We start from the raw sequence: 12,593 nt of genomic DNA on the forward strand, positions 1-12,593 counted from the left end.
ACGCAGGCACATACCCTCGCACACCGTGCGGTGCTGGCACGGCGAGAAGAGCACCAACAGGGCCAGCTCCGAGCACACCAGGCACTCAGCGGCCTCAGGTCCCGCTGCCGCCACATGCAGGTTGGTCACCGTATTGGGCGTGTTGAGCACATGACGTCCACCCACCGCGCCCCCGCCACCGCAGCCCTCTGCCACCTGCCGCTCCCTGTGTCAGGAGGGGAGAGGTTTGAATGGGTCCAGGTGGTGGTGGATCCCCGGCCCTCGGGGCGCAGGCTCACCGGAATCGCTGAGCACAGGCCTGCAGGGCTTTAAGCACGTGGCCCTCTGCAGCCAGGTCTAGCGGGCTCCGGCCGCGGTGGTTGGCATAGCTCACGTCGGCACCCTCCAGCGCCAGGAAGCAAGCAAGCGCCGCGCCCACCGTCAGCTCCGCGCTGCCTGGGAGGCCTGAGGCCTGCAGCTGGGCAGCGAAATGGGCCTGATGAGGCTGGGTGCCAGCCTGAACCTAGTCTGCTGCAGCATGGGCAGCCCCTTCCTGTCTGAATGAAGCCCCAGGCAGCTGGCAAGAAAAGCTCCACAGAAAGGGCTGCCTTCCCAAGCCCCCCTCGACCCCCCGGGCCCCACATCTGCCCCTCTCCCAGGCTGGTCAGGAGCATGGGCCACAGCTGTAGTGGGAAGGGTCAGAGGCCACGCCTCCTGCAGACCTCATGACCCCGTCTGACCCCCCTCCCCCAGTGGGCTGGCTCCCTGGGCTTTCCAGGAAGGTTTGGGCAGTCACCTGGGGCCTGCAGCCCACTTCCTCACCCTAGACAGCAGCTGCAAGGGCCCTGGGTCCCCCCCGGCCCCATCAGCTGCCAAAGGCAGCAGTTGGTGGCGCTGGAGGGCCACGTGCAAGGCAGTGTCCCCGTCCTCATCCTCAGCATTGATGCTGCAGCCAGCCTCCACCAGCAGGGGCACCAGCCCCACATGGGCCTGCTGCACAGCCAGGTGCAGCGGGGACTGGAGTTTCCGGTTGCGCAGGTTCACGTCACAGCGACCCTGGGGCAGGGCAAGCGGGGCACAGTTCAGCCCCCAAGGTGGGGTTCACTTCACGGGGGGTGACGCCCCAACTCTGGGCAGGTCCAGGCCCTATACCTCTCGGACAAGGATCTGCGCCACGTCTCGGTGGTTGTTGAGGGCAGCCAGGTGCAGGGCAGTGAAGCCGTCCTCCTTCCTGGCATCCACCAGCTGCCGGGCTCGTGCCAGGATCTTCCGGACCGCTCTGAGAGAACAGGGAGGTCTGGCCAGGCCCGAGGATTGTCTCGAGGGGCCTGACCCGCTCCCACCCACCCTTTGCACTCACAGCACGTGGCCCTTGAGTGAGGCGTGGTGCAGCAGCGTGAAGCCCTGGCTATTGGTGGCAGTGACATCGATGCCTGGCACCTCAGTGAGAATCTCCACGATGCCACTGGCGCCGGCGCCTGCCGAGATGGCGCAGTGCAGGGGTGTGTCGGCATGGGCATCCTGCCAGGGGGTGGGTTGAGGGTCACTGAGAGGGGAAGCCACCTAGCCACCACCTTGACCTTCCCGCCCCGGGCAGTGGCACTCACAGGTAAGTTGACGTTGCACCCTCGATCACACAGCACACGCACAACCTCCAGGAAGCCCCTCTGCACGGCCACGTGCAGGGCTGCACTCCGGGAGCCGTTGAGGGCGTCGGCATTACAGCCCGCACTCAGGAGGACACAGGCCGCCTCTGGCTGATTGCTGGGGGAAGAAGTGAGGGGTGCTGGGCGAGTGGGCAGTGCCCCTCCCACATGCCCCCCCATACCTGCTGCGGGCCTCACCCCAGGGCTGCGTAGTGCAGCGCTGTGTTGCCCTCTTCGTCTGGCACGTCCACACCTGCCCGCGCCTGCAGCAGCAGCCGCATGAGCTCCATCTGGCCCAGGTAGGCAGCCACCTGTAGAGCGGTCCGGCCCTGGTTCTTGGTGTCCACCTGTGGGGATCCAGCAGATCAGCCCGAGGCGCTCACTGCCCTGTCCCTTGGGCTAAATGGAAGAAGGGAGGAGAAGCGGGGTGGATGGCAAGGGTAGTCTTGGGGCCTTACCAGCTCTGGGTGCCGCCGCAGCAGGTCCAGCACCCGGGCCGCATTGTCCAGGGCCACCTCCACCACCAGTCTCCCAGGGTTTTCTGGGTCACTTTTCTGTGCCCGGAGCTTGTCCAGGGCCACGCTCAGAGAGCCTAGCACCAAGGTGGAGGTCAGAAGGAACGGACAAGCCCCTGCCCCACCACCCTACCGGCCACCCGGGCTCGTCCCTACTTTTGTTTTCCCGGGCGCGCTCGGCTACATCCAGGTTGGCATTCTCCTCGGGCCGGTAGGCCACCAGGCAGGAGGGGCTGAAGGTCCATAACTGGCCGCCAACCGCCACCCGTAGATTCCCGTTCCCGAACACCTTCACCACCTTCCCGACTCGGCCCAGGGCCTAAGGGGGCAGAGTGCGGGGTCACAGGCGCGTCTCTGGGGCAGGTGGGTGGCCGGGCTGCATGGGCTGGGCACTCACAGGGGCCATGTCGTCCGTCCACTCGCCGTGCCCGGCCTGCAGCCGCTTCACTGCATCGAGGCCATCGATGACGCGGACCATGTCGCCCGCCCAGAAGGAGTTGTGCTGAATGACAAAGCAGCACGTGGGGGTCCCCTGCCCGGGGCGGTGCCAGAGGCCCACCCAGAGCCTGAGGAGGTTTTCAAGAGGGACCAGAGAGCCAGTTTGGGGAGGTGACGGCCAAGCCCCACCCTGGGGACCAGGAGGCCCAGGGAATGGTGTCCAAAGCTGCTCTCTAGGGCCTGGTGGCACAGTGGCTACACACTGGGTTGTGACCCGAGTGGTCGGCAGTTGGAAACCACCAGCAGCCCCTCCGGAGAAAGACTGGACTTTCTACTCCTGGAAACGGTGACCATCTCGGAAACCCCCAGGGGGGTCGCTACGAGTCAGCGTTGTCTCAATGGCCAAGAACTCTCCTCTTGCCTGCCAACACCCCCACATCCGTGGCTCAGGTCTGGAGTGGAACCCACCTGCCCTGTCCAGTTCCCTTCCCCACATTCCCGATCCAGGGCCCTCTCCTCACTCCCCATGCCTACCAAAGAGCCCTCTGCCCGCCCCGCCCTCTGCTCTGTCCCCACTCCTGGGCTCCGAAAGGCCTTTCTGTGGCCTCACATCCATTCCTGTCTGCCCTGCTCCCTGCAGGGTCATCTAGGACACTAGCTGTATCACTTGCCCCTCTAAACACACTGGTGGCTTCAAGTCCAAGGACCTTAGGATAAATACACTCCTTCCTCAACCCACCCACTCATCTCCAGGGCCCCGGGCTCACTCTGCTTGCCACCCCCACTCTCAAGGTATGGTGGCGTACCTTGACGAGCGCCCCTGGGTGGAAGGTCCAGCGGGTCTCATTGCTGAACTGCACACGCACGTCCCCACGGTCTGTGATCCGGTGCACGGTGCCCGTCTGTCCGATAAACTGTGGTGGTCATGGAGGCTATGGCTGGGCCGAGCAGGACTCTTGGGGGAGGGGGCCCAGGGCAGGGAAGCGGGGCGCACAGACACAGCAGATGGAGCGCAGCTCACCTCAGCCATCCTGGGGTTCCACCCGCCATGCCCTTCCTGCATCTCCCTCAGCACGTCTGTGTCCAGCAAGCACTTGACCTTGTCTCCGTGCTGGAAGGGCTGGCCGTCTGCACTCACCCTCCGCTGCAGCTCTGCAGGCTTGCCTGTGGGCGTGGCAGGAAGGCCTCAGGCTGGGCCCCCTCCCTGCCAGGATATCACATACAAGTTCATGGGCACATGGAACAGAAAGGTCACGGGACTTTCCAACAGCGTTTTGGAGTCCCTTCATCTCATCATTTGCCCCAGGGGCTAAGTGGAGGGGCAGAGGGTGGCAGTACGGGGTGTATGTGGTGTTGCATGGGGCCAGCCTCGTACCAAGCCTTGGGAGATGCTCCTTATAGTAGAAACCACCGGCTGCTTCGCCCACACACTTGAGGTCCACCTTGCCTTTGTGGCCCACACGGTATACGTTGGTGGTGCCATCAGCCCACGTCACACTGGCCACGCTCCGGCCTGTTTCCACATCCCAGCCACGGATGTCCACCACACGGCCCGACTTCCCTTCTCCTCCTAGGGAGGTGTGAGTCGTGCTAGTAAGCTAAGGCTGCGCCATGAGGGTGAATCATTGTCTGCCCCAGCCCCACCCCAACCCACCTTGACCCTCACTCACCGTCTTGAGAGCCCCATTCCCAGTCGGGGCCTCGCACCACCTTTGCCCCTTGGAAGATGCCCCTCAGAGGGATCCTTGGGAGGCTCTGGCGGGGGCTCAGGGTGATGCTGCAGGAGAGGCATACCAGGGCTGAAATGGGCCCTGCCACATTGCTCCTTACCCAGTGCCCACCCACAGCTGAGAGCCAGCTCTTGCCCTGCATTAGCCTGGAAGGTCAGTGCCTTCCAGCCTCTGGAAGGAGGCTCCATGGACCTCCAGACACCCAGGACTCACGGCCCTGGAGCAAGCGTGTTCCCCAAGGCCCGACTTGATGCCAGGTTAGGAGGCTCCCCAGGACCAGGCTCACTGTGCAGTCTCCTGCCTCCTTCTGGGCCAGGCACATTTTAGCACGTGGCCTACCTGAAAAGGAATCCGCTTGGGGGAGAGAGAAGCATCCACGGGCACATGAGGTGCCCTGCCTTGGAGCGGGCTCTGAGCTCAAACCCGTGTCTCCAGCTTTTTGTCAGTGTGTGGAGCTGTCGGGGGTGGCTGCTGCCGCTGCTCCCTTCCCACCTCACCCCCTGCCAGATCCCCAGGCCCCCCACCAGCGCACTGCACTGGGCTAGGCTGACTCTTGAAGTGGCACCAGGTTGTAGCACCCACGCCGCCGGTGGACTTGTTTCACAGACACCGCCACCTTCCTGGGGTGGCAGCGCCAGGCCTGTGAGCTCTTGGATGCCAAGTCTCGGTGGGGTTTCGGCTGAGCCTTCAGGTCTCAAGGCCCCGGCTCCCCCTGCCCCTCCCCGAAGGCTGGATCCACGGGGGCACAGGACTCACGGTCGCGAGTGGGCAGTCTCGTAGCGCTCAAAGGCGTGGCTGAGGTCGTGCTTGTTGTGCATGTAGCACTGCGTGCACAGGTCATAGTCGAAGCACACGCGGCACTTCCAGCGCATGCCCCGTAGCCCGTGCTTCTTGCAGCAGTCACAGATGATGTTGGGGTGGCGCACGCCTGGGGACGGTGACGGACGGGGTGGGTCAGAGGGGACAGCCTCGCCCCCCCCATCCCAGCCCTGCCCCGCCCCAGCCCGAGACACACCAATCTGGGCGTTGTCGTAGAGCAGCAAGTCGTGGGCGCCCTGGTACCCGGCACGGTAGTTGGTGCGAGTGCCGTGGTCCCATTGCACGACGACCGTGCGGTCAGGGGTTGAGGGGCTGCCGTGCCGGCCGAGCTCCACCACGGTGCCCACGCCGCCCTCGCCGCTGTCCTGGTGGCCCCACTTCCAGTCCACTCCGCGCACCACGCGCATGCCCACTTGCACGCCGGCCTGGGGGTCCGGGTCCATGGTAGGCGGGGTCTGCTGGGGAGCTGCGAGAGAGTGAAACTACCCACTCAGGCGATGCCCAGGGAGGTCTACTGGCTGCAGACCAGGTGCTGCTGCGCCCCGGATGAGCGGGCTCCAGTGCGGGTGCAGGCAGTGGTTCCACACCCGGGGTGGACCTGGCAGGCCCTCCAGCCGAGGGCTATGGGACAGAGCCAAAGCCACAGGGAGTTCAAGCCGAGCACCCAGGGGCAGTTCCTGGCAGGTAGAGAGCTGGGAGCAGGTAGAGCCTGGTCAGACGGACAGAAAGTGCAGACGTGGCATCAAACCATGGTGTGTGTGGGGGGGGGAGCCTGCTTCGGGACTGCTCCACACAGACAGCCCCACTGGCCAGACAGCAGTGTCCGACCTGGCCTGTGACCAGGGAGCTGTCTGGGAATGCCCGTGGACCGCTGGCTGTGCCAGGCACGCTGGGCCATCAGGACCCTCTTGTTGGAAGATGAACAGACTTGGGTCGCAGGTGTATCAGATGTGCAAAGGCAGACAAGAAAGCTTTCAGATAGGAGGGGACTTGGCGCTCAGGGTTGACGGCTGATCCCGGGACTGCCTTCAGCTGCTGCTCAAAGCCCTTCTAAGAGCTGCAAAGCCATTGAAGTCACTGGGTGAAGGGAAACCACCTGCCCCCCCACCCCCCCATGCCCTGCACCCACATGTACAAAGAGCATCTGCACCATCTGCATGTGAAAACCAGACAGCAGAAAACAGAACAGGCTCCAGCATCACACTCAGCTTCTCTGTCCCCCAGGACCCTTGTGGCAGTGAGTGCCCAGAGGACAGTGCTGGACCAGACACACCCTCCAGTGTCTTCTCCAGAGAACGGAGCCAGCAGCTCCAGGTATGTCTGACTGGGATGGCATGTGTGCTCACAGCAGCTCTGTTCTGCGTTCTCCCATGAGAGGTGTAATCCACCACGGACTGCAATACCACCACAGCTGTCGGCGACGACAGAGCAATTCTCACCTGCGTAATGCTGATGCGAAGTGGCTAGCTACAAGAGTGCCTGTTACACAGTCCCACCTCTGTAAAGCCCTCGGAAATCCAGGGCACCAGGAATCAGGGGAGGCAGATGTGCTTCCGGATCTGGGCGCCAATTATACGTGTGTTCCTTTGTAAACGTGCGTCGATGTGTGCACCTGGGATACGTACCCTTCCTGTACTCTGCTATGTCTTCGGTGATGGGAGGGGGGAGGGAATGTTTTTTTAAAGACATGAATGGATCCAGAAGATACTTGAGACATATAGCTTAAGATAACAGACTTCTAGAGGCTCAACCTGCCCATACCCTTCAGGTCAGGCCTCGAAGGGCTACGTTCCGTCCTGTGCTCTCAAGGTGCACGTGAGTACAGGGTCCCAATGGCAGGGGCAGTGAATTATTGAATATGGCTCTTCTAGCCAAAGTCTCTTCACTCCCACCAAAGGACCTTCCCCTGCATGGGTCTGGTAAGAAGGTGGGGGAAGATCCAGATAGGATTCACCTGTGAGTAACTGTCAACAGCATTCCCTGGAATACCATCTTGCTGTGTATAAAATTAACCCTCTGAGAAGCAGCAAGACCCAGGGGAGTGGAGCAGAGTGGAGCATGACCTCTGGATCCAAGATCCCTGCGAAGTGAACCTCCTGGATCCAGAAGACAGCTGTGACATCAGAGGAACCGCAGCAGAACCAGGAGCCGGAACACGAAACAGAGTGATGGATTCCCAGCCCAGGAACAAGTCAAGCTGAGTGCTTTGGGGCAGGAGGCTGGATTGCAGTGTAAGGTGACTCTGGGCACGTAACTGGGGAAGCTGGGCTTGCTGGATTACAGAAGTAGAGCTGAATGCCTTCAAGAGGAGGCTTTCTGGAGTGGGGTACCTCTGGGCACTTAATTCAGGGAGCGGGGTTTGCTGAGCCATGGCACTTGAGCAGAATGTCTTCAGGCCGAGGCTTCCAGCGGAGTGGTCTGCCCCTTTGGGCGTTTACTAGCAGACCTGAATGAACTTTGAGACATGTCCTGACACACTGTATCCTGAGCCTTTCTGGCTGGCATTACAACCAGCCGACTTGCTGAATAAGCCCTTTTAGCATGAATATTGTCTGCGCAGCCGTTGTAATGCACCTAGAGAGGTAAACCAGCGAGCCCTAATGAAGACAATACACCTGTCTTGCCATGGTCACAGCTTGTTGGCTCACCGAGGCTGCAGCCTCGCTCACAGACCTGGCCAGCCGGACCTTCTGCAAATCCCACTTTTCCCCCGCAGCTTCCCTGTGCCAGGCCCTCCAGGGCCTCCACGGACATCCAGGACAAAGCTTCCTGGCCCCTTCACGATTTAGAAGGCTCTGACCAAATGGAGCTGCCTCCTTCCTAAAGGGGGCAGCAGGTTGCCTTGATAGGTCCAGCAGTGCATCCTGTGTCGCAACCTCCTGCGTGGCCCTGCCCACCCACAGCAGATGGCAGCACGGCATCATGGGAGCAGCTTCTTCCTCCCTTCGTGGTACATCACCAAGCCCAGGGCTACTCCATGGGGGATGCCTGCGACACCTCCAGACAGAAGGGTCCTAGGAGCAAATGCCAAGTGGCTAGGCTGACCAGACCGCCCCAGTAGGTGCCCAGGGCAGTGGGGCCACATGTCCTTCTGTAGTGCCTCCAGTCTAGCCAAGGCCAGGGCCACTCCTTGAGGCCCTACAGGGTCCAGCAGAGAAGCTGGACATGATTACCACTTAGGGTGACCACATCATATAGACTGCCTGCCTGCCGGGGCAGTGAGCACCACATCTGGGCACTGCCATATAGCCCAGTGCCAAACCGGCCCCGACCCGCCTCAACATTCACCCACCACTGAGTGGAGGGATGTGCAGATGGAGGACAGAAGCGGTTCCCTGCCCAGCTCTTGTGACAGTCTTAAGTCCCCTCCCAAGGAGCCAAGTTCTGCACAGCCCGATTGGCCTGCCAGCCTCTATGCCCCCTCCTTGGTAAAGGCCGCTGACTCTCTGGGAGAGTTCCCTGCCTCTGCTGGAGACTGTGCTCACTGGTGGGAAGTTACTGAAGGGGCACACAGGCTACCCCTCAGGCCGCTCCAGGCCAGGACCTTCCCTGCAGACACAAGGGTTGGTGGGGGGCAAGATGACCCCCAGAGTCAGCCAGGGCTAGGTGGGACACACGAGTCTCCTCACCGCCCCCTTCTCATCCAGCCCTGTTTCGCTGGAGTTTGCCAGAGTGGGGCAGAGATAGGCAGCTGCTGACCACACAAGTAAGCCTGGGAAGACAGGACAGACTGGCCACGGCCCTCGGAGGGACCCCCATCCACACCCACGGTCCTGCTGGCTGCTTCCTGCCCTAAGCCCTTCTCCAGCCTCAGGGTGAGGAACAGGGTGGAGTGTGTGCGAGGCTGGCGACAGGCAGAGGTCACCGTGTGTACCTTTGGCCTGCACCTGTTTGCATCACACACATATATTTAGCAGTCGCCCTGGGGCGAGGCCTGCCAGCCAGTAAACCCCTCCCCCCACCCTCGTCCCAGCTGCCTTCCTAGAGCTGAGGGTCAAGACACCACAGTTAACACTGGGTCAGGGGGGCAGGGTGTGTGTGTGTGTGGGGGGCCCTCCCGGGGGGGCCCACCCACCCTCAGCACTTGGAAGGACCCCTTCCACGCTCGGCACTGCACCCTGAACTAGCTGTCCTGATGCCAGACTGTCCTGAGCAGGGCCCAGAGACGCCTGGGGCCCCTGCCCTGGTTCTCCCACTGACTGGGACATGGCAGCACGGCTCAGGAAGCGGGGCACACCCAGGTTCCAGCCCCGGCAGAGCCACACTCCAGGAAGCCTGACTGCCCGCTTCAGCCCCATGTCAGTGGAGGCAGGATCCACAGTCCCTCAGCCCTTCCCTGCTGCCCTGCAGGGACTCCGTACAGTTCCAGGCCCTCTGGGAGGCTGGCTCGGGGGGCTTCCCAGCCTGCTCCTCCACCTCCCTCCCTCTTGCCTCTCAAGCAACCTGAGACCAGCCTGGAGTCTGTCACCAGTGTCCCGGGGTCTGGGACCTCAGCATTAATCATCCATTCCCAACCCCAGGGCTCACAGCCTGGTTACTGTCCCAGGGCCCCACATGTCACCACTGGTCGTACCCGGAAAAGCCCTCCGGTCTCAGGGCTCGCTCTCCAGGGGGTGAGTGGGGAGGGGGCAGAGCACAACAAGGACTGGCAGAGGCAGAGGCACCGGGTACCCCACCGCCTACCACCCAGGAGGTCAACTGTCTCAGCTTCAGGTGGCGAGAGCCCGCCCCACCCTGTAGGATGGTCAGGTGCTGTGGGTGCCTGGGGGGCCAGCTTGGCTGAACATAAGACTTCCTGACAAAGGATTCAAGTCAAGAGCTGCCCAGCCATTACCATCCTCAGGGCATCAGAGAGGCCTTAGGGTTAAGACTGGGGGGCGCTGTGCCTGAAGTTCCTGCACTCTGCACCCAGGCTGATCATGCGCAGACTCGGGCAGGCCCCTGCCCAGAGCACCCAAGATGAAGAGCCTGGAGCAGGGGTCCTCACCTTCCTCAGGCTGTGACCTTTCATACAGTTCCTCGTGTGGTGATGACCCCCCCGCCCCCCCAACCATCACACTATTATTACTTCTTTTTCATAAAATGACTTTTGTTGTGATTTCATCACTATCATTTTGCTACTGTGATGAATGGGGCGACCCCAAAGGGTTCACGACCCCCAGGTTGAGAACCGCTAGCCAGACTCTCAGTCACAGCCACACCCCCGCCATCTCCCCTTGCCAGCCTTTCTCGGATAGCAAGCCGTTTCCGGGCTGCCTCGTTACCTTCCTGTCACTGCCCCTTATGGCTCCAGGTCCAGCTGGTTCCCTCTAGGCTAGCTGGCAGCTGAGGACAGTGCAGACACCCAAGGCTGGGCCCACACCCTGCCTACCCAGAAACACTGAAGCTCAGAGCCAGCGGCGGCTCCGGGGTGCCAGCTGCCCTTGATGGCCAGGCAGCCCTGCTTCAGGTCGCTAAGGAACAGGTGCTGACCATTCGCGTCGCTGCACTTAAAACGTAGAGAGGTAAGCGCTGCAAATCGGGCTCTGCTGGGGGGGAAACAGGCTCACCAGTGCTGACTCTTTTCTTAACCAGAAACACCAGATTCCACCATCCTCTCCAAAGTGCCCAGGCTGGCCTGGGTGTGCCTCGCACAGAGACGGACGCTTCCGATTTTTCCAATGACCTCTAAGGCAATCACTGTAGTAGGACTCGGGTGACAAACAGGGTCAACCCCGTAAAGTTAGAACTTACCTGACATCACACAGCAGCCTCGTGTCAGCATCTCAGGTGCTTATCTGTGACTCCCCGAGGCCCCGGCGTGGCCAGCTGCCTAGATGTCCTATGGGAACCCAACAGCCATGTCGACACAGAGCACAGAAGGGCAGCAGGTGGGTCACCAGCCAGTGAGTGTGGGGGGGGGGGACGGGGAGATGGGTGCCTCACTCGGTTGGCATGTGCACTGGTGGCCACACAGGAGGTTGATGGAGTGCTCTGCTGTCCCTGGTTGCGCCCCTCGAGAACCCATCAGCTCCCCTGGGGCAGAGCAGCCTCCAATCATAATTCAGAATAGTGGTTCCAAGGGGTCTTTCCCAAGTGGGGAACGGTTTATTCTAGAAGCTTGAACAGGCCAGAAAAGTGGATCGTGTTTAGCTGGGAGGCTGGCAAACCACCTTCATTCCGAAGAAAACAGTCCACGGGAACTGAACTGTCACATCTGCCAGCGAGGCTGCGGGTCCTGTCCTGGCGCCTTTGAAAACTGACAGTGTGTGTGTCACAATTAACTGGCAAAAAATGGGTGAATCCCTCAGGCTTTCGCCATGAGGCAACTCTGGCTAAGAGGCAGGTACACTTCTCAAATGGGGGAGGGCACGGCGTGGGGAGGAGGCCTAAGGCAGGTGGGATCCAGTCCCCAGGGAGTAGGGCAAAAGCCTGAGAGAAAGGGCTGGAACATCAACCTAGCGTCAAGAACCCGAGGTGATGGCTGAGCCATCCTCACCTCTCATCGTGGCCACCTGGGTGGCAACCCTTTGGACAGGGCCAGCAGCAGGGCACACCCTACGGTTGGGGTGGCACCACCTGTTGGCTATGCAGAGCTGCCTGGAGTAGAGGCAGACCGCCCGCCATAAAGGCACCTGTTGCACCTGCTTGCGCTGGAGCAACAGGGAAGGCTGGAGGTGAGAGGAGGGGCCAGGAGCATGGGAGTCAGACACTGTGGCCATCGCAGCCGTCAGTGATACCTGGCTGATTTTCCGAATGGCTCAGGTGGGAGGTGGAGAGGCAAGACCACTGATCATCCCCCTCACCCCTACAGATGCACACCCCCTTCAAAACAACAAACCACACCAGAGGGCTGAGAGACACAGGCCCTCAGCCCACTCTGCTCATCTCTATACAAGACCAGGCAAGCTCCCCAGTGTGGGTGTCCAGCCAGCCAAGCCACCCACCTTGAGACCCTTGGGCTGCAGCGCAGACGCCTGGACACTGGGACTGGCCTCTGGCAGCGCCGTTTCAGGGCACGTCCTGAGCCATCAACCCTGTAGCCACGGAAACGCCAAGAAGCACAGTTAGCACCCGCACCTCTGCGGGGACCGCGTCGCGCCTAGGGCGGCCCCGTCTGCTCCTCCGGCTGCCGCTGTCTGGATGCTAGTTCCCAGGCCCACGCCCAACACCTCGAGCTCCCCGGGGCCTGCCTCCTGTCGTCAGACCCCTGTGATCTGGCCACCCGGCGCCTGCTGCAGTCACTGTCTCGGGCGCGCAGCAGCTGAAGCGCTGGGCCGCCACCTGCCGCCCAGAGTCGCCGGGCTCTGCAGACGTCAGGCCCGCGCTGCGCCCCGACCAGGGCTCTGGGACCCGCACCGGGCGCGAGCGGCTGGCCCAGCGCCGGGAAAGGGGGAGTAGGAGCGGCTGCCCTGTCTCCCGCCCCGCGCCCGGCTCCCAAGAGTCCGAGGCTAGGGCGCCCAGCCCTGCCGCCGGCACCCCTAGGG

General features: G+C 62.0%; 1 protein-coding gene across 3 annotated transcripts in view; it reads right to left on the bottom strand.

The window, feature by feature from the left end:
• Positions 1-12,143, bottom strand: part of MIB2 (MIB E3 ubiquitin protein ligase 2) — a 12,796-nt gene extending 653 nt beyond the window's left edge. Inside the window, exons 1-18 of one of the 3 annotated variants that reach the window (XM_013005353.2) lie at positions 12,054-12,143; positions 10,861-10,948; positions 5,324-5,593; positions 5,065-5,236; positions 4,249-4,355; positions 3,954-4,148; positions 3,600-3,742; positions 3,385-3,480; positions 2,538-2,642; positions 2,297-2,459; positions 2,084-2,217; positions 1,824-1,972; positions 1,587-1,743; positions 1,340-1,500; positions 1,132-1,258; positions 802-1,035; positions 279-457; positions 15-205 (exon numbers count right to left, since the gene is read on the bottom strand). In XM_013005353.2, the coding sequence (XP_012860807.2) occupies positions 15-205; positions 279-457; positions 802-1,035; positions 1,132-1,258; positions 1,340-1,500; positions 1,587-1,743; positions 1,824-1,972; positions 2,084-2,217; positions 2,297-2,459; positions 2,538-2,642; positions 3,385-3,480; positions 3,600-3,742; positions 3,954-4,148; positions 4,249-4,355; positions 5,065-5,236; positions 5,324-5,593; positions 10,861-10,891 (2,614 nt within the window). In that variant the 5' untranslated portion in view covers positions 10,892-10,948; positions 12,054-12,143. Of the gene's footprint in view, positions 1-14; positions 206-278; positions 458-801; positions 1,036-1,131; positions 1,259-1,339; positions 1,501-1,586; positions 1,744-1,823; positions 1,973-2,083; positions 2,218-2,296; positions 2,460-2,537; positions 2,643-3,384; positions 3,493-3,599; positions 3,743-3,953; positions 4,149-4,248; positions 4,356-5,064; positions 5,237-5,323; positions 5,594-10,860; positions 10,949-12,053 lie in introns of all 3 variants that reach the window. The other 2 variants (XM_004705219.2, XM_045298956.1) reach the window with 2 other exon arrangements.
• Positions 12,144-12,593: the final 450 nt, after the last annotated feature.

The sequence above is a fragment of the Echinops telfairi genome, unplaced genomic scaffold, assembly GCF_000313985.2.
Source record: "Echinops telfairi isolate 266 unplaced genomic scaffold, ASM31398v2 ScPeMD7_7457;HRSCAF=8495, whole genome shotgun sequence".
Classification (NCBI taxonomy): domain Eukaryota; kingdom Metazoa; phylum Chordata; class Mammalia; order Afrosoricida; family Tenrecidae; genus Echinops; species Echinops telfairi.